General features: G+C 34.3%; 3 protein-coding genes across 5 annotated transcripts; all 3 read right to left on the bottom strand.

Moving 5' to 3' along the window:
• Nucleotides 1-622: 622 nt before the first annotated feature.
• LOC110415241 (Galactose oxidase/kelch repeat superfamily protein) lies at nt 623-3,347 on the bottom strand. Its single transcript, XM_021426828.2, has 4 exons — nt 3,239-3,347; nt 3,050-3,094; nt 1,993-2,565; nt 623-1,540 (listed from the first exon to the last, which is right to left on the bottom strand). Coding segments are annotated over exons 2-4 (1,161 nt in total). The 5' UTR covers nt 3,052-3,094; nt 3,239-3,347; the 3' UTR covers nt 623-954.
• A 7,530-nt stretch (nt 3,348-10,877) lies between these two features.
• Nucleotides 10,878-18,980, bottom strand: LOC110414981 (ankyrin repeat family protein / regulator of chromosome condensation (RCC1) family protein). 3 transcript variants are annotated; one of them, XM_021426419.2, is made up of 11 exons: nt 18,796-18,980; nt 17,442-18,122; nt 17,080-17,257; nt 16,749-16,977; nt 16,309-16,448; nt 15,804-16,093; nt 15,376-15,588; nt 14,749-15,237; nt 13,156-13,824; nt 11,698-12,228; nt 10,878-11,458 (listed from the first exon to the last, which is right to left on the bottom strand). In XM_021426419.2, the coding sequence occupies exons 2-11, from the start codon at nt 17,709-17,711 to the stop codon at nt 11,231-11,233; spliced, it is 3,237 nt and encodes a 1,078-aa protein (XP_021282094.1). In that variant the 5' UTR covers nt 17,712-18,122; nt 18,796-18,980; the 3' UTR covers nt 10,878-11,230. The 3 variants fall into 3 exon arrangements, with proteins under 3 accessions (XP_021282094.1, XP_021282096.1, XP_021282095.1); XM_021426421.2 differs by having other exon boundaries at nt 10,878-11,455; nt 18,796-18,979; XM_021426420.2 differs by lacking the exon at nt 18,796-18,980 and adding an exon at nt 18,563-18,728.
• Nucleotides 18,981-22,557: 3,577 nt separating this feature from the next.
• On the bottom strand, nt 22,558-26,578 carry LOC110415522 (RNA binding (RRM/RBD/RNP motifs) family protein). Its single transcript, XM_021427196.2, has 8 exons — nt 26,443-26,578; nt 26,217-26,320; nt 25,708-25,783; nt 24,441-24,512; nt 24,293-24,358; nt 23,455-23,798; nt 23,096-23,219; nt 22,558-22,983 (listed from the first exon to the last, which is right to left on the bottom strand). The coding sequence occupies exons 1-8, from the start codon at nt 26,446-26,448 to the stop codon at nt 22,966-22,968; spliced, it is 810 nt and encodes a 269-aa protein (XP_021282871.1). The 5' UTR covers nt 26,449-26,578; the 3' UTR covers nt 22,558-22,965.
• Nucleotides 26,579-27,171: the final 593 nt, after the last annotated feature.

The following is a 27,171-nucleotide window of genomic DNA, read 5'->3' as shown; positions in this document are numbered from 1 at the left end:
ACTTGAGGTTTCAATATGCTAAACCTTATGGAAAGAATAATAAAGAAATTAATAGCATATTTAACAGAGACCATTCCAATTTGTTGGAAGACATGGGGTGAAAGTACTTTGAAAACAGAAGACAACAAAAACAATTGTATTTAAAGTTAATAATATTCCAAGAATTAGGCGATCAAGGTTTTGTGTTGATTCTTTGACAATGAGATTAACCAATAAGTTAAAGGCGCTCAGGTAAATTCTTACCACAACTCTGCCCCAATTCCATTCAGCCAGAATATGCCTGAAAGTAGAGAAGTGTGAAAAGAGAGTAGTGAACTTTTTCTACTTAAACTAAAGAAACCAGAGAATACTAGGATCAAAGAATAAGAATGGTGGGTTTAGTTTACTATAGCAAAACCGTGTAGAGGTAGTGTTTTGCATCTCTAAAACCTACATTCTTTAAGTAAAAGCTGACAATCAAACCATGTAAAGCTCATCTGTCTGGTAATGAAAGGCTGAATTCTAGAACAGAAAGTGGCAATTTCTCATAAACTTAACTGTGCCTGCGGATGATATCAAACTACAGAAAAACAGAGGGAAAAAGATTGATATTGCAAGGATAAGTGGCACAAACAAAACATCATTATCAATCTAAACTTTCATTATATCAGAACCATTCTCTTTGGTACATATTCATCTGTCCTTCACAACATATCAAAATCAATTGACTAATTTCAATATGCTCCCGTATCTGCTCCAATGATCCATCTATTGAAAATCAACATTACAGTTAAAAAAGGTTCTAATTCGCTCTAGGAATTTTTTATATATTTGGCCAATAAGAGTTTATATATATATATAACAGAGGTTTTCCTATGAGAGACCTGAGAGGCTGCTGCACAAGAATTCACATTTTAGTTTCCCTGCACTATTGGTTAAGAATGCTTGGTTCTAACAAGTACATCAGGAGAAAAATCATTTTTCCTCATCAAGAAGAGTTTCTTCTTCCAGGGAGGTACAGCCTAGGACAGAACCACCTGCTGGCCTACACATGGGCCTGATATCCCTCCAGTTTAATGGCCTCCGTGAAGGATCACAAGCTCTCACCCCAGCTAACTTCACAACATCAAACCTGCCAGCTCCTACTTCCTCCCACTTGAGAACCTTCCCTCCAAGAACATATAATTCATTTCTCAGTGCAGCAAAACCATAACCAAAGGCCTCAAGTTCTCGGAAGTGGTCAGGGAGAACAACCGGAGGAACAGCACCAACAGTGATCCACTCTCCTCTTACAGGATCTCTTGCTTTAATTAAGCTCTCCCCCCAATCCACCACAGTATAAACTTGATCATTCCCCATCACCTGAACTGCAAATTGCATTGCTCTGGAGAAAGGCCATATGTCATCAACCGTGCACCATGTTTCATTTGATGGATCAAAAATTTCTGATGGGGTCTGCTCTGCCAAGCCTATCTGGTCACTCAGAACATGAAATTTACCTTTATATGATATGCCTAGGCAGTCCATTTGCGGATTGAGCATTGGTGGCAATTCCTCCCACCTGCAATTACCATTGAGTCATAAACCAAGCCAAGCAATCAATTTCTTAGATAAAAGAAAATTTTACAAATTTCAAACTATATTTTGCTAGATTCATAATCAGTTTTCTGTCAAAGAGTAATGGCACAAGAGGGAGGAGAGGGGGTGTTAAAGTGAGATGAAAAGGTAGGGATCAAACGGTGCAAACATATTTTCGACAATTTAAACATACACCACATATAATGAATGATGCACCAAAAAAAGCCTCAGAGAGCTAAAATAACATTTTAGCTGGTTTATCAATCCCTATATGATTTTATCTTGATGCATCTTGTGTATGAAGCTAGACTACACCTAAAAGTTGCTCTGATAAACCAGAGTTGCAAAACATGAAAAGCATTTGCAATAGTAATCAACTCCCATGGTGTATAGAGGAAAACAAAACGATATGATCTCTGAAGAAATGAAGCTTACCGATCACTTATTGGATCATAAACCTCAGCAAGAGCAAGCCCTCGAGGTTGAGCTGTATTGCGCCCTCCAGCAACATAAACCTTACCAGACATAACACAGCATGCAAAATGAGATCGAGGTGTTTGCATGCTTGTTAATCTGGTCCACTGTTTCCTAAATGGATCAAACTGCAAAACATCATTTGTAATCATAGGTGGTTGACGGGGATATGCAGTATCACGTGGCGCATAGGAGCCACCAATCACAAGGAGCCGTTTACCAACACACACACACGACATTCCAAAATGTTGCAAGCCATCATACTCAGTTGGAATCTTTGGCAAGGGATGCCATATATCAGCTGTGCGATCATAGGCAACCCACTGATTGGAACGTTCAGTGACAACAAATAACCAATCCCCAAGCCATCCTTGGTTAGCTTTATAATTCGCATACTCACTGCTGCGGATCAAATCTCTCCACCTCTTTGAGACAGCTTCAAGCACCCCATCGTAACCATGTGACAACTTGGCTAGACATCTCAAAGCCAAATCATCTGGTAGTCCAGGAAGAATAGCTTCTTTAACAGGTTCCCTAAAGTGAAATGCAACAGTAACAAGCTTATGACAATACGGAAACCACCTTAGGAATATAAAAAGGAAAAAAGGACAATCTGTTGGTACGCAATGATGAAAACCGTCCAGCATTCTCCCCTTTTTGAATAAAGGTCAGGGTTATGTCATTAACATTGCAAGAAGTCATGAAATTGTCAAACAAAAGGTTTTAACTCAAAATTTCCCTAAGCAAAGAATGGGCATCTTTTCATAGTTGTGAAAAACCACATAAATAAGTAACAGGGGACTAGATTTTCAAAGTGATTAATCAATTCTTTTACAATTTATGTCTTGATAAAACAAAAGCAAAAAGCTAAAAACTATATATATATATATATATATATATATATTCGATTAAGCTGGCTACAGATAACAAGCGAAATGATCAAAGGGACAAACTTCAAAAAATAAATTAAAAAGGAAAAGAACAAACACCATACGGGCAACAAAATAATAAGACTTACATGCTTCAAAAACCGGCCAAAATCAACTTCTAAGACGATTGAAACCTGCAAAACAGAGTGAAAAACAAAAAGATAAACAAGAACAGTACTTTCTCTATAATCTGATTGAAAAGTAGGAGGGAGAGTAAGGAAAAGGGGATTCTGGGTAATGGGTAATGAAGAGTTTTGTGATTTCCTTTTTCCTTCTACCTGACGAATGGATCAAAACGCAGAACTTTTTAAAGGGGAGGAAATGAGGAGAATATGGTAAGAGAAGAATTAAAAGGAAACTCGACTGTAGCCAACCTTTCATGTATTTTGGTTCCACTATAATGCGCCTATAGTTTTCTTGTTTGGGCCTCCAAAAATTAGGAATATATATATAAATATATATAACAATGTTTTAATTAATATTTTTAATTCAGAAATTTTCTCAATTTCGATTAAATATATTTTGAATTTTCTTTTAACATCATAATAAGTTTTCATTAAGTAATAAATAAATAATAATGATAATAATAGTAATCATAAAAATCAAATAAAACTTATATATCCTCTTAATAGTGAGATTAGTATGCATGAATTTTATCATGTCCTTGCAAGATTGGAGACTCCATTTTGCCTAAAATTACATAATATTATTTACATGAATACATATACATATTTACTCATGTATGATTAAGGTTAGAACAAACCAAAGGGATAAAGACGAGAAAAAAAGAAAATTCGATAACTGTATATCTGTCAAGAGATCTGTTCATGAATCTATTTATATCATGTAATTTATTGGAGATTTACATTTCTTTTTTTTCTAAAGAGCGAGATTTACATTCTTGATATACATATATACCCATCTATGTGCATATGTAAGATTTATGAAATGATTATGTCACTCTTAATGTGTGTATGTATAAGCTCATATGAATTTGTACATGTAAAAATAATAAGCAAAACAAAGTGAAAGGATAGAAACAAAAAAAAAAATGAAAGAAATATTTATGTACATTTGGCAAGAGAATAATACAAGAATCTTATTACTTTGTATTATAATATAATAAAGATTTCATTTTTTGTAAAGTCATATGACATTCTTTATATATATATATATATATGTGTGTGTGTTATATAAACATATATATATATATATGTACATATTTATATACACACACGTAATACAGATTCTTACAAATAATATATATATATATATAGCTACTCATGGTTTTTTTTTTCCTCCTTTCATGGCTTCTCAAGTCGAAGCAAGTTAATATGTGATAGCAAAGGTGGAAGAAGGCGGGCTAGTAAGGTTTTTGTCTCTTCAAAAGTTTTAAAATTTATTTTATTTTATAGACAATATTTTCATCCTTAAAATATGAAATTTTGACACCATCACTGTAATAATTTCCCCACTTTGCAAGTTAACATGACTTAATCGATCAATCTCATTGGTAATGGTTAATTCAGGTTCAATCTGTCTGGAAATTGGCCGGCATTGATTCCTGCTCGTACTGTATTTAATCTTCAACTTAATCTTGTCCCTTTGGCAATGTAGGCATCATCGATCCTGATTTGCATTTATATTTGTCCAAAAATTTCATTACATTTACTCTTCTGGGTTAGAACTATATATATGATCAAATGCTTTAAAATGTTCAAGCTGGATTCTACATTCTCAGATCATAGAAACCTTGATTGAAGAACATGTCAATTATGATCATATTGTACACTGTTTCGTGTACATTTATGTCTGTGTACCAATACAAAATTAATAAATATTTAGCAAAACCCAAATAATTTTTTTCATGATATTCTTTCAACCATAACAAAGAAGCACCAGCTTTAAAAAAAAAAAATTTATTGAAACCCCAATGTTCCATAGCTTCCAGGCATAGCTAGGTAGGCTTATTTCTATCCTTTGATTGCTGTAATTTGGATTATTTTAATTTAAAACGTTTTCTTTTTTAATTTTTGAAGTTCATGAGCATTCTACTTCACTTCAAAGGCACATAAATGTGCTAATGGTGATATTCTGGTATTTGATTAGAAGTGATGGTGATGGCTAGGTAATTGCACAGGAGTAAACCTTCATTTATCCTGCAAAGTAATACTATAAAGAGCCAAAAGAAAATGGAACAGGGAAAACAAAGCTAAACCCTAGCTAGTGTAAGAAAGTGATTATTTAATAGTTTGAAGGCATATAAAAACGCACTAAAACATTAATATATATTTATATAGAAGATGCATGTAAACTTCAATTGACATTGATTTCCGAGATAACAAACATAACATGTCAAGTACTAGCATTGGAAAACTCGTAAAATGAGAAATGGAGGGTGGGAAAATGAACAGGGAAAACCAGTGGCCAACACTGTCCAAAGTATATATGTTTCAAAAGAATTCAAATATAAAATGACACAAGGTAATAGGAAAGAAACATATCACTTTCTGTCAAAGGATGCAAAATAATTGGATAGACTGCTGCCTATTGTCTTCTTCTTTTTCCTTTTGGAATGATATCTACCCTTAATTTTCCCCTTAAGTACCTTCCTTCTTGATTATGGAAAATGCCGGTTTTTCTGTCGGTTGAGGGTACAAACTCTAGAAAAATTAAGTTAAGAGTTTATTGGAACTAAGAATCTTTTGCTGGTACAGAACATGAATCATGTAAACCACTAGTCATAAACTGTATAACTTGTAAACTTGAAGAACACTGTTAGGGTTTATGTGGTGTTAATCATCTACACTGCTCCAAAGGGAGACCACAAGAATAAAAAGAGAATATCGTTTTGGGTTTTTTGCTCTGACAGATGTTATTGAATAACTGAAACTGACAAACATATTAAATATTTTATGAATCCCATAAATCAAGAGTGGAATAACGAACCCTAAAATTAATTTGCAAGAGTTATCATACAACATATATAACACTATGTATGTATAGTAAGGAAACAAACGATATATACAGTACTTGTCCTACTTCATTTGTCTTGGAATCTAAAGGAGAGATTCAACAACTGATATATCCTACCAAGAAAATGGAAAAGACTGACTATGAAATATAAGTAACAAGTGAATTAGTAGGAGAAATAAGGATTAGTCTAGCAGTAACTTGATAAATATATTCTTCAAGAAAGACATAGAGGATATAATATGAATATATAAGATTGAATTCTACTGAAAATATGGCTAGAATATGTAGAATCAGATATATTCTCTTTATGGAGATTTAAGAAAAGAAATTATAATATTGAAAACAAAATAAAGATACTTCTTGCATCTATATATATCGAACCTTAGAGATCACAGCCTTGGGTTGATCTTTAAGTCTTGCGTTGGCAGCTAGGAAAAGCGTGGTGTGAGGAATGAAGCCTGGTCCGAGATCAATGATCAATCCCTTAAGTAATTATCAGATAAGAACTTATGGAGAAGGAGGGATCTTGGATCAAACTTCATTCCATACACCCTCTTTTCTTCTTCAAGAGAACACTCTTGATTAGTCTTACCCTCCTTATTTGCTCTCTCCCTCTTCTCTTATGAATCATGATCCTTTTGCTTAGTCTCCCTCTCAAGCACATGCAAATACATAAGGTAAAGAAATGGAAAGGAAGAAGAAGGATCTTGGGTCAGGCTTCATTCCAAACACCCCTTTCCCCTATACCTCAAGATATATCTCTTCATCTCTCCATTTCTCTTTCTTTGCTTTCATGATTTAACAATCGAAACTGAAGAAGGCTCTTTATCTTATGTATATACACACGCATGCACACACAAATCAAACAATATAAAGAAGAGAGACAGAGACAAGGATTTGGGATCAAACTTCTCATTCCAAACACCCCTTTTCCTTCTTTCAATGACCCTCTCTTTCTCTTTCTCTACTTTCTCATGATTCAACAATCAAACAAGGCTGCAAAACTCTCTCTCTCTCTCTCTCTCTCTCATGCTCACACAAACAAAGGAATGGATGATATAGCAGTATCCAAGAGGGGAGCGAGACAAGGGAGTATACGGAAAGGAAGAGAAGAAATAAACAAAAAGACATAAATGTGGAAAAGCACATGATAGACAGGTCACTATTAGCTTAAAATAATGAAAAGGCTGGTAGGTTTTTGGAAGCATGGTGTTGTCTTGTTCTAGAGCTTTAAGAAGAGAGAAAAAGAAAAAGAGAGACACAGAGAGAGTGGTTAGAAGAATAGAGGCTTTTACAGGCTACCCTCTGTGGAAAAAAAAGAGAAAAGAAGAGCTTAATTAGCACTGAAACAAAGGAGGAGGAAGGGCATGAGAGAGATTCAGAGAGGTGAATGGGCCTCCACAATTGGTATTTTAATATATTAACACCCATCATGTTTTAAGCATTAAATTACATGGATTTTACTTGTATGATATTTTCTAAAGTTGAGGGGTGCCTCAAGAAAAGCTATGTAACAACACTGACGGTATCTCCATCAGCAAGAAAAAAGAGCACACCGCCCAGATCAAAACGCATGATGGCACCACTCATTTCCTTGTTAATTAGTACAGCTATATTTTTTTATTCATTTCTTTTTCCTCATTTTGTGACAATGGGTATATTCTCAAGCACAACAAAGCTGTTAGAAAGCATTACTATTCCAAGAATACCAATAACAAAGTTTAAAAGACCCCAACATTTAATCTAAGTTTCTGTATTATTTTGGTGGTGAGGGATCAAATCACCACCATAGACCTAGCTAGGCTATTATTTAGCATGTACAATGAATTCAAGGGGATTAAATATTTTTTTAATTTAATCCTCCTGGTTTTGGTCTAATATGGCAAGGTTTGATTTAAAGCTTAGTCACAACCATTTGGAATTGACCAGCACAACAAAATCCTAGAGATTCTTTCAGTTGATGATGTTGAGTTGCACCAGGATAAGTATAAGTAATTTATCTTTAAAAGTGAAACTTACCAAAATGAAATGACTTGATTAGCACATATTGTTTTGAAGCTCAACATATATAATCCAATAACGTTAGTCTTAAAGTAGGGTAGTTAGTCTTAAAAGCAGAAATACTCTTTGATTATATTGAATGCTAATATATCCTAGGCAATCTTAATAAACCTTAAAAACCTTAAAGTTTTGGTTGGATTTTCTTGTCAACTCCAATAATTCATCCAATTTTAAAGGCTTTTAATTTGAAGCTAGCAAAGATGTCACCACAGCGCATAATGTTTGATGATGTATAAGAGAAATGGGTCCAACTCTCCAAATGACAATCATCACATAACAATTAAGAAATTATTGGGGATTAGATTAGTTTAAACTATTTGCTACAATGCTCTCCAAGCTGTTGTACCTGCTACCACTCAAAAAGGATTGGTCAAATTATATCCCAAAGTACAGCCTTCAGTAGGTAAACTTTAGGAGAGTCCAATTAGCAATCAATTAGGGAAGAAAAGGAAGAATTAGGAACTTAATTGTTTTGACTTGAGAGATTGAAAAAACCAATAGGATATGATTGATTGGAGGAGATTGGATTCATGATTAGAGATACAGTATGAGAAAACAAAACCAATTATCTAAACTTAGTTTCATTAGCTGATTCTCTATAATAACCATTTGATACTTTTGCATACTTTTACAAAATAAATTATCATTGATCATTTTTCTTTGATTTTTTTTCACTGCAAAAGTGAAATTCTGTATATGGTCTAGTGTTAAATTAAACTAATTAGTTTCTAATTGAGTTCACAATGTTCTTGAGTTTATCTGTTTAATTAGATTAGATATATCGTGTAGAACCATGATTAATCTTGAAATTGATCCCTACTTAGTGGGCCATGGGGATGGCATTGAACAATTCTTTTGCTTGCAAGGAAATGTTAGACTGTCTTGAAGCCAACAATCCCTGGTAAGATGGCAGAGTACTGTGGCCATGCTGGTGTGCCTGATTAGTACAATTGACCCTAAAAGCTCATGATTCCAAGTTTTTATTGTTTTTTCAATTGCAATGTTGATGTCACATGTGATGTAGGGTACCCTCAACGCCAAGATTTACGGGCCATCTTCATCAAAAACATAGTTGCCACTATTTTCATGTTCTTATCAAATGGCCCAGCCATCATTCTACAGTGACCATTTTCTGTGTGGATTCTTTTCCTTCCCTTTTCTCCTTTTAGGATTTTCCTTTTGGATGCTTCTAATTAAGGTGTTATTGAGGTTACTATATTGCCAATTCTTCAACAATTTTCCTCGTTTGCTTTATTTTGAAGTGGAGCTGGTAAAGGCTATAGCACAAAATTTATGCCTACACGCTTGTTCTCTTTCTTCCTTTTCTCAATAAGGCTCACTCGATACACTATATAATACTTGGATGTAAACCATTCTCATTTCTCATTTCAAATAGTAGAACTTAAGGATCCCTAAGAGGATTGAACTCTAAGAATGCAATTAGGCGCTTAAGTACTTCTAACTGCTCCTTTTCTCCCTCTGGACATGACCTACACATCAATGACAGAAACATTTCTTATTTATAAAGGATTGGAAAAAATTTGACCCCATTTCCCAACTAATGACTTCAGCTTAGCTTCTTGAATGATAATAAAATACTAAAGTTTCTTGCTTTAATCTCAAAGGACTGAATGGCTTGATTGGCTTTGGCATCATATATATAATAAATCCTAGTACCTCAGTATATGGTGCAATGGAATTAGAAATCCTTCCACTAGCACTTTCTCAATATTTGGTGATTACACATTGTTTGAGAAAAGAAATCATCCCTTCAATGCTGTATTTCATTCATCAGATAATAATTCCAATCATCTTTGCTTGTATCCTTTCAAGTGTGAAGAATCTTATGTTATTTTTTTTTTTCCTCTATTACTGTTATATTTGAAATTTGAGCTGAATTATGAAAGTGCTTCTTATACTATGTTTTGAAAAAGTTGGGAAGCTTTTTCTATGCAAATGGTTGAAACTCTATTAAAAATCATATACATGAATACAAAATCTTATGTGACTAGAAATAATAAAATCTAAGCTTTTTGGGATGGGATGTGACTTACCTATCTTACCTACTATGTTACAAAGTTAGGTAAGTGACAAAACAGCATGAAGTTAGCATTACAAGAAGATTTATAGTAATCTTCACAAATTTTAAGTATCTTTGCTTCTTCAACTCATCAGCCCCAAATCCTTCTTGTATTTTTTTGTTGATTACATACCAAACTTTTAATCATAAAAATTTCTTTTGGGGAAAGAATTCATGCCATATTGACAAGTCAAAATTATGGGATTCTCCCTGCCAAAAACACAAGTTTTGTTCTCCATGGGGTTATCACATCAAGGTTGGAGTTTTCACCTTTTGCTTTCTCTCAAGTACTCAACCCACCCTTGCCCCCATTTAAGGGTCCACAATATTTCTAATCAATCTTTTCTATTCCTCTCTTTTTTTCTTTTCCTCTCTTCGCTCTTTGCGCATGTGTATCCTATTCCTATCCTTTCAATGCAAAAGCAAAAGAAAGGAGGAAAGATCTTATTGTTCACATGATTTTTGACTTATCATGTCTGCTCTTTTTGGCCCAAAGGGTAGGAAGATCCATGGCTGTTTGTGTTTGGCAAGAAATACTTCTGGAAGGGTCCCAGCCAGTGATCTCTCTCTCCTGTCGGGAACAGGTATGATTATGTGTTCGGACCCACCACAACTTTGCTTCGTTGACACGTGCTATAGAGGATCACATTGCATATCAGCCTCCCATTTCCATCAAATATCATGCCTTTGAGTACTGTCTCACCCTTCTATTAATTTTGTTCTCAGGACAAAAACACGACCATAAATCATACCATGTACTAGTTGGGGCTTTTGCCCAACTAAAAGATTGAAGGGGAAAATGAAAGTAATTGATTTTGAATAATTCAGGTCAAAACATAATGACAGATTGTGAACTTCTTACTCATTCAGGATACTGTGTATTATTGCCAATAGTACAAGGGCTATGAACTAAACATCTAAGAACTTTCAATCTTGAAGATGAAAATTATTATGAAAGGTAAAATCAGAAAAAAAAAATGGGCACAAAGTAAAGAAGCTCAATGATAAGAGGAAAAAAATGATGCTGCTGAGACTACCCTAAAATAAGAAAGAGGTTAAATGTACAAGGCGAACATCTGTACAGTCAAATTTACATTTAACCAATAGGAAGGGGAAAAATACAAGCCTTGGTGCCACCTGAAAAAGGAAACTGTTATGACTGGTTTTTGACAACTTTAACACTGCTGTAGAAGCGTTTGAGGTCCTTCATAGCCCTCTCTTCAATCTGAATTGAACGAATGGAAGATGGTGCTTCAGCCTCTGGTTTGAACCAGCGGTTCATCCCAGAGGAATCAGATGGCGAACCTTGACTGCTAGCTACTGAGAACCCAGCCATTCTCATTTTTGGACTGTGAGAAAGATTCTGCTGTTGCTTTCCCTGCTTTTAGTTTAAAGCACCCAAAAAAAAAAAATGAGTCCCACAAATTGCGCGAACAAACAAAAATGCATAAAATTAATTTCAAGACGCATAGCATGGAAGAGAATAGGATTTGCATAATCATGCAAGATGAAGAAGATTACAGCATTTTCAGGCTACAAACAAAGCTCAGAATAGATGTAAATTATAAACCAGTTTAACGTTGCATGTATGAACAGATACACAGCAGCGATTTTACATACCTGCTGCATCTGGATGTCCCTGAGAGATGGCCGAGAGAGATGAGGAGGAGTACCAGAAGCAGCCCAAGGAGGTGTGCTTCTATCTACATCAGATGACTGTGAAGCTTGACCTGAGACCATAGGAATTGGCTTGGACGGCAAAAATGACCTCAGCAGGATTTTTCCTTCACTTCTACCTTCAGAAAGACCCTCCACCTGATTTTTGCTTCCAGTTAGCTGGTTTAACTGTATTTTGCTCTGCTCATCCTGAATTTCACGAAGTGAAGCAGATCCTTTTGAAACCTTAGCACCACCCCATGCAGGGCCCTCACTTCGGGGTGTTGGTGGAGGGGGCAAAACCTGTTTGGGGGTGTCATCAAGAGCACCACTCAAAAACATAGAAAGTCCACCTTTCCTATTCTTCTTCTTGGTTGCTGTTTGTAATGAACTCTTATCTGTTGCTGGGACTGAACTGTCTTTTTTCTGGACAATGAAAATAGACTCTTTGGAGGCTTGGCCTGCTATAGTTCCTTCAGACATAGCATTTTCTTCCTGTCAAAAGTCACAACGACTTCAACAAATATGATTTGTTCAAGTAATTTTAACATTTTTTTTATCCTTGCTGTAACTTGTAGAAAATAAACTAAAGAAACACTTTTCAAGATGCAATAATATGAGACCCCAAGTAGTTTTATCAGGATAACATATTAATGAAATGTAAACTCCAGAGAGACCATTGATAAGTGTCTGCTAATTGCCAAACCACAATATCAGAAACTGATTCAAAGCATGAATTGCAACAGAATCTGAAATAAAGATCCTCAAGAGTCTTGTCAAACAGCACTCCAAATTAAACCACAGAAAAATGAACATATTGATGTTCACCTGGGGCATTTGCAATCCTTAAGGGCTGCAATGAAATTGTGCACAATGCAGTTCTGGACATTATTTTTTATGAGTACCAAGATCATTCCATAAAATAAAAAGGCTTCACTTTTCTCAGTTAAGCAATTACCTAGAAATCCTAATAAGTGAAGGCAGACATTTTCTTTTGAACCTCCAATTCACTGTTCTGCATCTTGAACCTATTGGAAACACTCTAGAAACTCACAACAAAAATAGAGTTGGCAGAAGGAGAAATAATCCAGTCGAAAGGAAATGAAGTGACTAGACGAAATTTTATGTTATGTTACACAATTAATGCAGGATAGAAGAAAGAATATGCAGTATAACCATAGCAACTCTTCTTTCCTAAAGGACTTACGGATTCCCTACTTCATTTAAAATCTCAGAAGTCACACCCTTACAGCATTCAGCAAGCAGAAGAAAGAAATTAAATCAAATCACCCTCACAAATAGTTGTGCACTAGAACAAGAACCAAAAAAAAATCTTTGATGCTGTCAAGTGGCCACACAAATATGATGCCTCCATAAAGATCTTTACATGCCAGAAAGTATAATGAGTTTAAGAAATCTAACCTTATTCGTTAGAACTTGGGGGATTTCAATGTCAGAAAAGTCCTTCACAGAGTATGGTTCTATGTTACTTGCGCTAAAACCAGAGACTGTCTCCACTTGAGCCACCCTCTGTTTGCTCTTCCTCCTCTGCTTTCTTGAAACCTCAGCCTTTCTATTTCCTTTTCCATCTGGCAACACTGAAGATGATCCTTTCGACTGCGATTTTTCAACTGGTAAACCAAGCTCAGCAAGAGAATTTTCAAGAGCTGATCTTGTTTGCAGCTTTGCAATTTGCTGGTTATCAAGGATGCATCCACCCGACTGCTTCACTTCAAGCATATCAATCTGCTGCAACTTCTTCCGTAAAGCTCGAACTTGTTTGGAAACGCCTTTATTAGGGTCATCTTTAGGTTGCAGAAAGGAGTCCAATCTGTCTCCCTCATTTTCCAATGGGGTTTCATTCTTGTAATTGTCACGGGTCCTTACAACCTCAATTTCACTATCCTCCTCTTCACTATTGATGATAACAGGAAAAGTAGCTGTAGGAGTGGGGAGCCTACGATAACTCCATGATTCTGATGATCTCAGGTCTAACAACTTCTCAAGATTAGCTAGAATATCTGGTGATGCACTTGCAACAGCTTGCGATGAGACTGTTAAGATATAGTCCAAGTTACGAAGAACAATATCCTGCATTCAAGAAGTCAAGACACAACTTTATAGTCAGCGAATATTTCCATGCAAAACACCATGTCAAGAAATCCTAATGGAAACTACTGATACAAAACACCACGTCTAGAGATCTTAATGGTAACTACTGATACAAATGACAAAAGCTAACCTGCTAAGTGAGCTTTCAGGTCAGACATGGTTCAAAACTATGCAACTTGCATGAACCAAGCATACGTTCTTCCAAACAAAGAAATATGACAAGCAGCATGGAAAGTGAATCTCATGGCAGCAACCATCATATTAAAGACTAAAAAGTTACTATCTTCAAGAGAAAACAGAAGAGATAAAACAATCAATGCACTCATGCAACAACTTCTCTACCAAGGAGAAATCACTTCTTAGCAGCTAAATCAAGTAAATCTATTGAAACAAGAGAATGAGGCAAAATATAACCAGTCAATGTTTTTACAAATGCTTAAGTTTAAAATGCAAAAAGTAAACTTTTATTTCCCTTAGTTTTTCCTTTTGGAGGGGGGGTACAATTTAAAATGATTTATTGCCCCACAATAGGGAAACTGACACCTAGAATAATACCTAATATATGAAAAAGGACAGAAGTATAGATTTTACATCCAGAAAGACATTGATTATGTTCAATACTATCCTGGGACAGAAAGACGTGGGAGACCACAATAAGGAGAAGAAAACCAATACATTACAATTTAAATCTTTTAGATCTCTATTTTTTGTTTCCTTTTTCAGGCTGAGGTTTGGCACATTAAAGAAAAGCATGCATAATCTAATATGTTTAGAAAACTCAAATTTTGGTATACTACCAAAAATAATCCATAGCAAAGTCATAAGTTAGGCACAAATGAAAGCCTACTGAAGAATATAAGAATTTTTTCTCCACATAATTGTTAAGACCTTTGAGGAGAATACCTCGCAATGCTTCCTCAGATCCTCAGCCCCAAGTGAATCTGCAATTTCGAGTAGTTGAATTGCATTTCGTGGCTCCACTAGACACTCTGCTGCCACTTTCTCACAAAGACTCATTAAGCTTGGTACTGGCTTCTCCTCAGAAACATTTTTATATACAGATGATCTCATACTACTAGATTCTGAATCATTAAACATAAATTCCTCATCAAATTCTTCTACTTCATCATTGTTCAACTTCGGTGCCTGATCACTTATGGGCATATTGGGAGGATAGACAGGGTGATAGAGAGAACCAATAGTCAAAAGATGAGTTTCACCAACTGAAACTAAAGTAGCCCTCTTAACGCCATGTAACCGGGTTGCAACTGGTGGTTTGTCCTTACCTTTCTTGCCATCCCACATGTAAACATCACCTGTAGCGGTAGCAGCTGCAGCCCAATACTTGCCAGCAGAAATGCTCACCATTTTTTTTTCACACAATGAATATAGCTGTATAAATTCATCCAGAGGAAGTAAATAATATGTTTCAATTGTAGGAAAGAAAAATCAACAAAGACAGTTGAATAGAACCAATTGGCATGTTTCAATTGTGGGAAAGAAAAATCAACAAAGACAGTTGAATAGAACCTGTTGGCATCTAAGATCAGGATCTGAGGAAACCCAATAAAATAATGCTCCATCTTCAGTCAAAGCCATGCTATGCACCATCCCAGCAGCTATTGCAACCACATGAAGTCGTTCCATTCGATGGAATTTCATAGGGATGCTTCCACTCTTTTTGAGATTTCTAGCAATGACAACACGTTTAGGTGTAACAAGTCGATGACCCCAAGTATATACCTGCCATATAGTAGTTAGCCCCATAGTCCAAAAACATGCTCTCATTCCACAAAAATGTGTAAAAACAAAGCTCAAACTATGATGTTGGAACACACCCTGATTAGAGCTAGTTCACAATACATTCATGAAATTTGGATCTAAGTATAAAGGATTAAGGATTAGTGCAAGTAGAGATCAATTTAATAACAATAATCATATATGCTGGTATAATTTACCTCTCCATCAGCTCCCAACACAATCGTGTGATATTTTGCAGTTGCAACACCTATAAAGACCTTGCCTTTCAAGTACTCAACTATTCTTGGTGTGTAATTAGATGCTGAATTAGAGGTACCATAACCAAGCTGACCCTCTGTGTTGCAGCCCCATGTGAAAACTTCACCAGACTTAGAGACAACAGCAGTATGCTTATTTGCAGCTGCAACAGCAACTATCCTTGATCTAAGTGAACTTACTCTACGTGGTGTTGGTTGGGTATCCACAGATGTATAGCCCAGCTGACCCTCTGAACAACACAAGATGAAGTCTATGTCAACATTTCTCGTCAATAAGTCCTTGATTTGCAATTTGAAACATAATGCAGAGCATTATTTTGCTGATCAACAAGTAGAATGTAAGTGATTTTGATTCAATTAATAAAACAAAGGGAAAAATTCACTTGAGGAAACAACTATCTCATATGGTCATCAAATCTTGCTAGCATAACCCATAAGTTTTTACCTCTATTGGATCCCCAAGTGAACACTTCCCCACCCTCAGTAGCAATTACAGTGTGATGTTTAGCTGCAGCAATTGCTTTCACCCGATAAGCCCCCAAACCAGAAGTCACTTGGCGGGGAGTGATAACTGCAGCTTGACCACTGAAAAGTATAAAAGACAAATAATATGTTCATGATTGTTGACTCACATGGTCTTCATGATTGTTGATTCACATGACCCTCTTTACCCCAAAATAGATTAAAAAAATGAATAAACTATCCCAAACTTTTTAAATTTTTCAGTATGGCATTCCCAAACCAGAAGAACATGACGGAAATGTTAAATCAACAAGATTCAATATATAGAGTTCCCATGGCTTAAATTTAAAACTAGAATTCCTTGTTAAATTATCATTAAAGCTGCTAAGACTCTGTCTTTTTAAGACACAAGAAATATTTTACCTATGGATGTCAAAGTCAGGGTGCCCAAGACGGCCCCCCCTTCCAAAACCCCAGGTGTACACTTTTCCACGAGCAGTAACAGCTACACTATGGAACTTAGAAGCAGAAACTAACTTGATTATAGAACCATGAAATGAATCAAGTTTGCATGGTAACTTTTGTATGTGAGCATTTCCTGTTCCAAGTTGATAGTTTACACCACTCCCCCAGCTAAAAACCTCAGTAGCTACTGAAACCACAAAATAAAACTATGTTAAACTTTAACACAGATAGATTTGGTTTCCATTAAACAATCAGATCCTTTCCAACATGTCAAGACACTAGCAGGTACCTGAATCATGCCCACTTCCAAAAACCTGCAACACAGGTCCAGATAGAAGATCTACAGGTGTTCTACATTTTGAATCTTCCAATGTAATTAAAGCACCAGACTGAAGGAGGACACTTGCTACAGCAAGATGACCAAAATGCAAAGCCCTGTGAAGGCTACTCCATCCTGATTCTCCATCCTGAAATATAGATTCTGAAGTGTCATGGAAAGAGGATTGAACCTAATTTGACCATCATAACATCTTTATGAATTCATGATGTCTAACACAAGATCGTAGACATTATAAGGCAGGATACTAGAAAGGCACCGATTACAAACTTGAAAGCACTCAGCTCAACTAAGGGATGAGAAGAATTACACACCCTAGCATCAGGATCAGCACCAGCCTCTAGAAGCCTCCGAATAATAGGAATGTGGTTTCTCCAAGTTGCAATGTGAAGGGGAGTCAAGCCAAAACTGTTCCTTGAATTGATATTACCTCCATTCTTCTTCAAAAGTGCCAATGCTGAATCTACATCAGCCAAGGACCCTTCTCGCACGGCAAGCCACAAATTTTTACTTGACCCACTAGGTAAGATTTTTCGCAAGGATTTTTGGGGGTTCTGCTTCTGTCCTTGAGGTAAAGTTAACATCTCCACTACTTTATATATTGAGGGAATAATCTATAAATACTCTTTTTAAGTTATAGAAAATTACTATTCAGAAGTCACAGCTGATAGCTGCTGCTTAACATTGTGCCTCCACTAGATTATGCCAATACAAAGAGGTTCTCCAAATGCCTATAAAGAATTTAGCACACACCAAACAAACTACCACAGCCTTCTAGGTAGTTTATTCCATCTAGTCCATATTATGTTCAAGAAATCAACAGAGTCTAGAATATTTTTCCATTTAAATGCAGAGTTGTGTCAAAACATATCATGCCGCCATCATCTTCACTATCTTTATTAAAAAGACATACCAGTTTCAACAACCATTCACAAACCCCCATCAGTGTTCATGAGGAAGAAACATATCTCCTCGTAAACAAGTGAAGCAACATGCTGCATTTAAAATTTCACTTGTCAGCATAACATACCGTGTAGAAAAAATATAAACAACATAAAATCAACTCAATTACTATAAAGACAACCAAAGATTGCAATTTTATGATGTAAATATAAAAATAAATTACAAACTCTACTGCAAAGAGCCAAAAACAGGTTTGCTTACAATATTAAAAAAGAAGATACATTTCATCTGAAAGTGGTCTCAAATATACTATAATAGGCATTAGAGAGAGAGAGAGAGAGAGAGAGAGAGGCAATGGGTTTAGACTGCTTCACTTCAAAGAAGCGGATTATTATTCTAACGTAAACAATTACAAGCAAAGCTCTACAATTAAACCAAGATGCAAATTTTAGAATAAGAACAAAAGGGCATAACAGATCAATCATAGGAAACTCAATTTCTAGATCCAAAATTACATGAAATTAACCAATACCTATCTTTAGAAATCACACCAATAAATCAAAAAGACTTCCCAACAAATACCATAGTTTCTCAAGTTCCCACCTTCACCAATGGCAGCTCAAATAACAAAAACACCACACACAAAAAAAATACCCATTACCATACTCTCAATAAATTCGACAAAAACAAAAGAGAAATGAAGAACAGACTACATTTTTCCAATTGAATATTGAAAAACAAAGAAAACAAAAGTTTTTGCCTCACCTCAGAAAGAAAACTCCCAAAAGAAACTGTCGGAACTTCCAAGAAGAATTATGAAAAAATGAAGCGAAGAATTTTTCTTTTTTCCCCCTTTATTTCCTGTTACATAGAGAATCAAAGCAAAAGAATATACCCAAAGAACCAAATGGCATAAAAAACATTAACTCTGAGAACATTGAGAGAGAGAAGGAAAGAAGAGTTCAAGACAAGACAAAAGGGGTACTTTGGGGAACTCCATGTTATATTGACGATTTTGACCTTGTGCTTTTGACGTTATGACGCCCGCGAGAATTGTGTCCACGTAACGCTTTGTCCTTTCCATGCCCGCCACGTGGCCTAAAGAGTAATTTACAAGATCTAAATCACGTCTTAAAAAGTGAAAAAAAAAAAAAAAAAGTAAGCATGTTTTTTGCTTTTCCACCTTTTTGCAGCATTTTTTCTCTTTAAATATTTCTTTTTTTTTGGAAGTTTTTAGTATTTCAATGTTAGTTGTAAGCTCGTCAAACGCCTGTAAATGTCGGAAGTTAGTGACCGAGATGACAAATATATGCATGTCCTTTTTACTTAAAGACAATATTGTCCTCTCAATGGGCCCTAATTAATATTTTTTATTTCAATTTTATCGACAATAAATACTGAATTTATATTTGACGTATTATTTAATTAATATTATTTTATAAAATTATAAAAATAAAAAATAAATATTTTAAAAATTATGAGTATTTATTTTTAAAAATTTTTAATTTTTAATTTATTTAAACCAGATGATAATATTTTATATATTGATAGTGTATAAAATATATATAAATGACAGTATATTTAACATAAATATATATAATAATTGTTAATATTTTTCAAATTTCAAGTGTAAAAAAAAGAAGATAATGATGATTAAAGCTTCTTTTTCAAAGCTTTCTTTTTTGTTTTTATATTTAGATAAAAAATGAAAAATGCTTTACTTTTGATTTTGTCAAAGAATTTTATAAGGATTAGTAATAGACACACTAAAATAATTTATGAATTTTGGGAAGAATAAAAGGAAATTAGAAACAATAAAAAGAGAAGAGAGTTTAAGAAGTTTTTATTGGATAATACACTAAATATATTTTAAACTAATTAATTATTTAAAAATGTTTTTTTATATATTTATTTTATTTTATTTATTTTTTGCTTAACGACTTTTGTTGAGCTTCTGACTTTCCTCTCTTAGCTCCTTTATTTTTTTCAATTCAGCATGTTGTGCGTGAATTGATTATTTTATTTCGATAAAACGGTAGCGTATTCCAAACTACTTCAAATTCTATGAAAATTTGCCAACAGGTTCTACCCAATAATGTTTGAACACGTCAGATTTGGTGTCATGTGTCACTCTCTAATTGGATGTTGGATAGGAATTTTGAAAGTCATAAGTCGCCGACAATGCCCTTCTTCCTCCATTGCCAAAACATGTGGCTAGAAGTCTTAAAAGTAATAAAAATTCATATTTTTTTCCAAAAATGCCCTCAAAATTAATATTTGAATTCATAATAAAAATTCATAAGGAACAATTTAGAAACAAAATTAATTGGTAAATTCTAAGCATTATATGTATGAATAAGTAAATGCAATTTGCACTGATTTTAATCTGATTGTAAAATATTAACTTAATATGAGGCATGAATTTTTGATATTTTAATTCAATAAAAATATGAATGGTTATTTAGAAAGAGTAAGATTTAATTTGTGGTTATAATATAAGTTAAAATTAAATTTTTTTATTATATTTTTACTTTGTTGATTTTTGAAAAAAATTAATCAATTTTATGAAAACTTATCACTTGCATTAATGAAATATGTCATAAAATTTTTCAATTTTGTTATTTTTATTAAAAACTTAATAAATTAAAAATATAATGATAAAATTCAATTAAATTAAAGGACAATGACAAAATTCAATATTGAACCATAGTATAGTAGCAAATTTGACTTTAATTCCTTATTTAAAGCTTTCATGCATCTTTAGATTTTATTTTCAATCGATTTCTCATCATAAAAAAAAATTCCTAAGATATGAATATTTACAAGTTTTGAAGCATAATAATGCTTAAATTTTAAAATTTGAAACAAAAGGTTTGTAATTATTATGAAATAGTTACCTTGCAATAATAATGGCATTCCAGAAGAGATTTCAGTATTAATTGCACTCTAAGACAACTACATCAATGGAAATCATGTCCTTATCCTTGCATTATGATTTCATCATGCAATATTAAAACTTTAATTCTCTTATGTTGAAATATCACATGTTAGGATATGATTTCTTTTTTAGCTCTACATCATTTTTATTATTTAATCTCTTTTGTTTTTTTTTTTTGCACAAACTTAGGGAAAATGTATATTAAAAATAATGAATATTATAATTTTGAGGGAACGCCCCTGTTAAGGCCTTTTTAAAACTTACTATTTACATTAATATGGTGGCGGAAGCAATGGGTCTACTAAGGGGTCATTTCTTTAAAAATTTTAAAATTTTAAAATTTATTTTAATTTTTTTTTCGTTCATACAGTAATTTTTATTGGGTATAAATATTGTTAACAGAAAAATATAAAAATATTAAAATGTGATTTTTTTTCTTTATTAATTTTAAAGATTTTTATTATATAATTTTTTTTGAAAAAAAAAATTGAAGGAGCTCGAGAGAGGAGAGCACGGTGCTTTTTATTTATAAAAAATATATGATAGTAATTTTTTAAATTAATAAAAAATAAAATTATCTTTTAATATTATCACGATATCAAATTAATGAAAACATTAATAGATGATTAATGACTGAATTTATATATTTTGTAAAAGATAATAGTTGGATTTATATGTTTAGCAAAAATTTTAATTTTAAAAATTAGATAGTATTTTATTTATTTTTATTTGGTGAGATGGTTCACAATAATTAATTAACAATTAATTTTAATAAACTTAAAAAGGGTAAAATAAAGCCTGTTATAATAAAATTATATTCAACCTCACTACTTGGAGACTCCACGATCCACCCACTTGCTCTTCCAACGTGAAACCCTAACGCTGCTGAAATAGCTAAACATTCAAGTCCAGCTATGAATGTGACGAGATACTATAGGAATAAGGAAAGTCTCAAGCCAACAGCTTCTTAAAAGATATCGCCACCGTTTGGAATTGACCTCACTCACATGCACACCACATGCGTGTTGCTGGACGTAACAGCCAAGATTTCCATGCCTTGGCTTTATTTACAAAACAAAGTTTATTAATTTTATTTTAGGCACCCACAGGTAAGTTTATTAATTTTATGTGAATTTATATTATTAGCACAGTTCCTATTGTTGTTCCCTTGTTTCGGAGATTTTAGCATGTTGGCATGTTCTTTTCGCTTCTAGTTGTAGGTAAGGTTGTCCATTTGTCAGCTTGGTGTCTTAAACTAGAAATCATCATCAAAATTATAAACAGAGTTGGGTCAGCCAAAGCTGTAATCAGAGATTCCTGTTTACCTGGCAAGATATATTTTTATTGACTTAATTTATGATATTTGCCTTCACTACTATCAAATCAAAGAAAGCGAAACGAGATCATTTACAAGTCAATGGTGGATGTTCTTGCGATATAAGGTATGCCTGAACCCCAAAGGCAGCTTTACTCGCAGTTTTGCACATATGATTTTGCACTGAAAAAGATCAGATATTATCTTTTGTGTGTATTGCCAATCTGGCCTTGGTTTGCATAAGGAGTAATGGCAGCAGGATAAACCTTTAACATATCAGTGCAACTTCAGCTCTTCTTTCAAGGGTGAAAAAGGATACAAAAGGGAAGTGTCAATGAGCACAATGGTAACATCAATTTCAGCTTCTTTCTGAGTTGAAAGCCTCTAAAATTACAAGGAACTCAATAGGCGCAATACCCCTAGAAATCAAAGAATAATGTAAAAATATATATATATATATATAACACATTGAATTGCATAAGCACACACTTCAAGCCAAAACTGAACACAACTTTGTGCATCCTACCCCAAGCATCTAGTTCCCCAGTTTTAGATCCCTCTTTCCATGTTGGTGTAACGAGGCCATCCAATGCATGTGCAAGCAAGGATCTGAAAGATGTGACCTTAAGACGCCAAATTCTCACTTACACTGCAATTGGATCTTAAGACGCCAAATTCTCACTTACACTGCAATTGGATCCTGCACTCAAACAAAATAAAATGCATCATTAGTGTAGAAGATGGACTGTGTTTCTTAGGACTGCAATCTATAGTTCAACTATTGTTGTTTCAGTGCCACTGGAGTGACCCACCTTGGCAGTCAAATTTGACATGGCCACATTGAACTTTTCTCTGGTTTTTGTACCTGCAACCTGCCCAGCCTTTGCAACCTTGCTGAAAGCACCATTAAGCCAAGCTGTCCCAGCAGTTACGTACCTGTCCAGAACAAATCAGAGTACCTCAATGTTATCGTAACTCAAGAATGAAGCTCATTAAAAGGATGGTAACTATTTTTTCCTAAAATATTCAGTTCCCCCAGTGCTAAATGAAATACAATGGCAGTCATTGGCATTTGGCATGTTCCATAGTTACCTCACTCAGAGCAACCAAATTCACTATTGCCTATGAAGCAAAGAAGTGAAGTAACTGTTTTGAGAAGGATGCCTCATACCTGCTAGCTTTGACAGCTGATCCTGTGTCATTTATTTTCCTCTCTGCTGCAAATATTGCAGCCATGGTTTTATCTGATACCTGCAGCCTTTGATCCACAGACTTTACTTTCTCATTAACCACTGAAATTCCCACAGTCAATTTTTCTGTCAACCCAACTCTGCGGTCAAAGGAAATAACCTTGGCAGATGCACTGGCTGTCAACTGATGTTTCTCATCAAAAGCTTTAGCTTTGTTCACTGCATCTTGTCGTATAGCTGAACCTTTAGCCAACATACTTGCAACAACATCTTGTGCTTTACTAACATACATTCTTCCACTGCCAGGTGGACTAGTTCTACCTTGCTGCAATAGACAGATAGCCTGAGTTCATAAACTAAAATAATAAATTTTAGATCCAAATGACAGAATCTAGTTAAAGTTGCCACCATAATATTCAGCCTCGTTCAGCCTGAGCATATCATAGCAAAAAGGGCAGCTCCAGGAATGAGTCCAGAGTCCAGTACATCATGCATTAACAACAGGATGATCTAGTCCAGTTTAAAGATTCTAAACCTAAGTTTTTCGTTTTTTTTTTCTCCTTTCCTATCCCAGGGTTATCAAATGCATGAAAATTCCTGATTTAATGTCCCTCTTGTCTGAATTCAATGTTAAAAATCTACTTGATTCAACTAAGCAACTAGGCAATTGCCAAGATAAAATTAAACCAGCTATGTATCAAAAAAAATAATGAACATATCAATGTATTTTTCCCACATCTTTCCCATATTTAGCTACCTAGGTAACAATTTATATGCAAAGTAAATTTTAGACATCATAATTCTAAGGTAATTTGGTACCTCAGCGTCTGGTGCACTTTGCTCAGCTGAAGTAATAGACACAGTGTTGTCTGCTGTACTTGCTTCCTACATGAGTTGCAATTCAAAAGCATAAGGATTTCATGAAATCCACTAAAAAGGAGAAAGCGAAATTTCTCAGTCAGCTTACATGGATCTCAGGTTTTGGTACATAATTTTCAGCACAAGTTATTACCACGATCTTGTCAACAATTGTTGCCCCCTGCAGCAGAGATTCAGATATTTCACTTCCTACGGTTATGTATGAAGAATAATCTTGCTTAAAATGAACAGAGATTTCTAATCAACTTATGCCCAACTCTCTGGAAAAACAAATGGCCAAGCATAAATTATACTTCATGACAGAGGAATCAATGTTGTTGCATGGACAATCGACTGATCAGTGCAAAGAGAGAGAAAGACAAATAGTAACCATTGAAGAGGAGCTGATGTGACAGGATTAAAAAGAACTATACCAAGAATTGTCAGTTAATTTTTTTTAAATAACACTAGATATATTAATCTAATTGTTAATTAATGTGGAAAACACAAATGTATCCAATCTTAAAAAGTGCACATCAGGAATCATATCACTGAAGGAATATCACAGTATGTTTGGAAAGTGGGAAACACGAAGGACAGGATTTCAATTTATCCCATTCTATTCAAAGGCACACTATATGATGAAAAAGAGGGAATCCAAGGGGGACTTGTCCCAGGACAGGACTGAACACTGGTTACGGCTGCCCTCAGATGGCCACTCTATCTCTCCTAATAGTCCATAGGAAGACCTCATAGGATATGCAGTTTACAGAGAGTCAGGTTCCACCAACAGCGACTGTCCACTGAGGAAAAAAAAGTCTTAAAACAGAAAAACTTTTTAGTCTTTTCTTACTTTTGGCTAGTCCACAATTAAAATCACAAAGCTGTATGATTGACTGCATCAATATCACTTAAGAAATTTACTCCACTTTCCCATTTCGGATCAAATAAACTTAGTTGAAGTAAAACCATGAAAACCAGCACCTTACATTAATATTCCTTAAAACTTTTATCATCTTATGAGACTGAAACATAAAGATGTATTCAGCAAAGGTTTAAACAATTTTACTTTCAAGGCATCTGAATGAGATAACACTTCCTACTTGGCATTGCTTTATAATTAAAGCGTAACTTTACAAGCTAGTTAGTACATTCAACCAGTTCTAATAAATTACTTCAATTTAAGAAGGTATAAGCAACCTACTTTTGGGATGACCTTACAAGGTTCAGTTTAAACAATGAAGTTAAAGGAAACGCATTGCAAGGTTAGCTGATTTCTTTAAGTAACCAATATTTGAGATTTACAAGGCAAGAAAAGAAAATGCACCCTTAGATACTACTTAGCAATAAAAAGCTGAGCCAAATTAGGCACAAACCGACAATAACAACGCGATTTCAAGAGCTTTTGGATCCTTGAATGTAACATAAGCGATCTTTGATTGGCCAGGTTCACTGCAACAGCCATAACACAACACAGCAACCCAAGTTAACCAACAGAACAACTAGTCTTCCTTTATTAAATTCCCATTAAGATTTCCAGAACACCAAACGAAAAAGGAAAAAAAAAAAGAAAACTGTCTCTCAATTTCCTTTCATTGCACTTATAAACCAACCCAAAGAAAGATTAAAACAAAAATAAAACATTAAAAACTCCAAAGCAGCCTTTCCTTACAGGTTAGATGCCCAGACAATAATAAAGCAGAATAAAAAAAAAGTCTAAATTCAACACAAGTTCACTTTAAAAACATGAACTTTGGCCCACAAAAGAAAAAGCTCAAGATCCAAAATTCCAACTTTTCTTTCATTTTCCTATATTTTCTCAGCCACCAAACACATTACCCACCAACCCTTTACACAAAACTCAAAGAAGAAAAAGAAAACTTACCCTATGATTTCAATACGCTCAATATCACCAGAGAAAGAAAAGAACTCATGAATCTCCCTCTCGCTTGCTAGATCTGACAAGTTCTTTACTTGCACAGTTCTTGTCTAAAAACCCAACATTAGAAACAACAACAAAGTTAACATTTTATATTCAAAATAGCTAAAAAGATTAAGTTTTTAGCTTCATTAGACATAAAAGACATGAAGGCAAAAGGATTTCAGCTTACCTGCATTGTAGAACAAATTGCTGCAAAAAATGAAGTAAAAATAAAAAAACGTCAAGAGAGAGAAGCAGACAACTTGGGAAGAAAGGGAAGAGAAGCATGTGAGCAGGAGAGAATGTATTATAGGATTGAGTTTTATTATCAGCTTTCATAAATGCCCCTGCACTTTCATTAAATTTGCTAACCATTCAATTACCATTTTACCCTTTTTAATTGATTTGCGAAAGTATACTTTGGAGGTGGAATTGTTCTAATTACACATGAGTTTGTTTATTTATTGTTATTAAACTAATAATTTGTTGAATTTAGAGTTTAATATGTTTAATTGGAATTAGACTGAATATGAGGTAAAAATATATAAAAATTTTAATAAATTATTACGAAAGAAAAGAAAATGAATGACGTGGTACCTTACATGAAAATGATAATTGTGAATGAGGGTATTTATCAATCACCCATAGCTAATTTAATATTGATAACTACCCCCTTTTGAGATGGAAAAGGGCAACCTTAACAAGTAAAGGATAAAAGAGAGAGAGAGGTGAAAGGGTAAAAAAGTAAAATTAGAAAAAGATAACATACATTAATTATTGCCAAAGTCCCAAGTGATTCTTTTCCCAGTCAAAATATGTGATAAGTGCTGGACTTTGCGAGCGCCGAATACGACCTGAGTTGGACGATTTGCCTCTTTTTGGCTTTTATGCTTTCTTTTGTTTTTTTTTTTTAATAAAA

This window comes from Theobroma umbraticum, unplaced genomic scaffold (genome assembly GCF_002168275.2).
Source record: "Theobroma umbraticum cultivar Fairchild unplaced genomic scaffold, ASM216827v3 scaffold_147.0, whole genome shotgun sequence".
NCBI lineage: Eukaryota > Viridiplantae > Streptophyta > Magnoliopsida > Malvales > Malvaceae > Theobroma > Theobroma umbraticum.
This window is presented reverse-complemented; position numbering and strand designations above follow the sequence as displayed.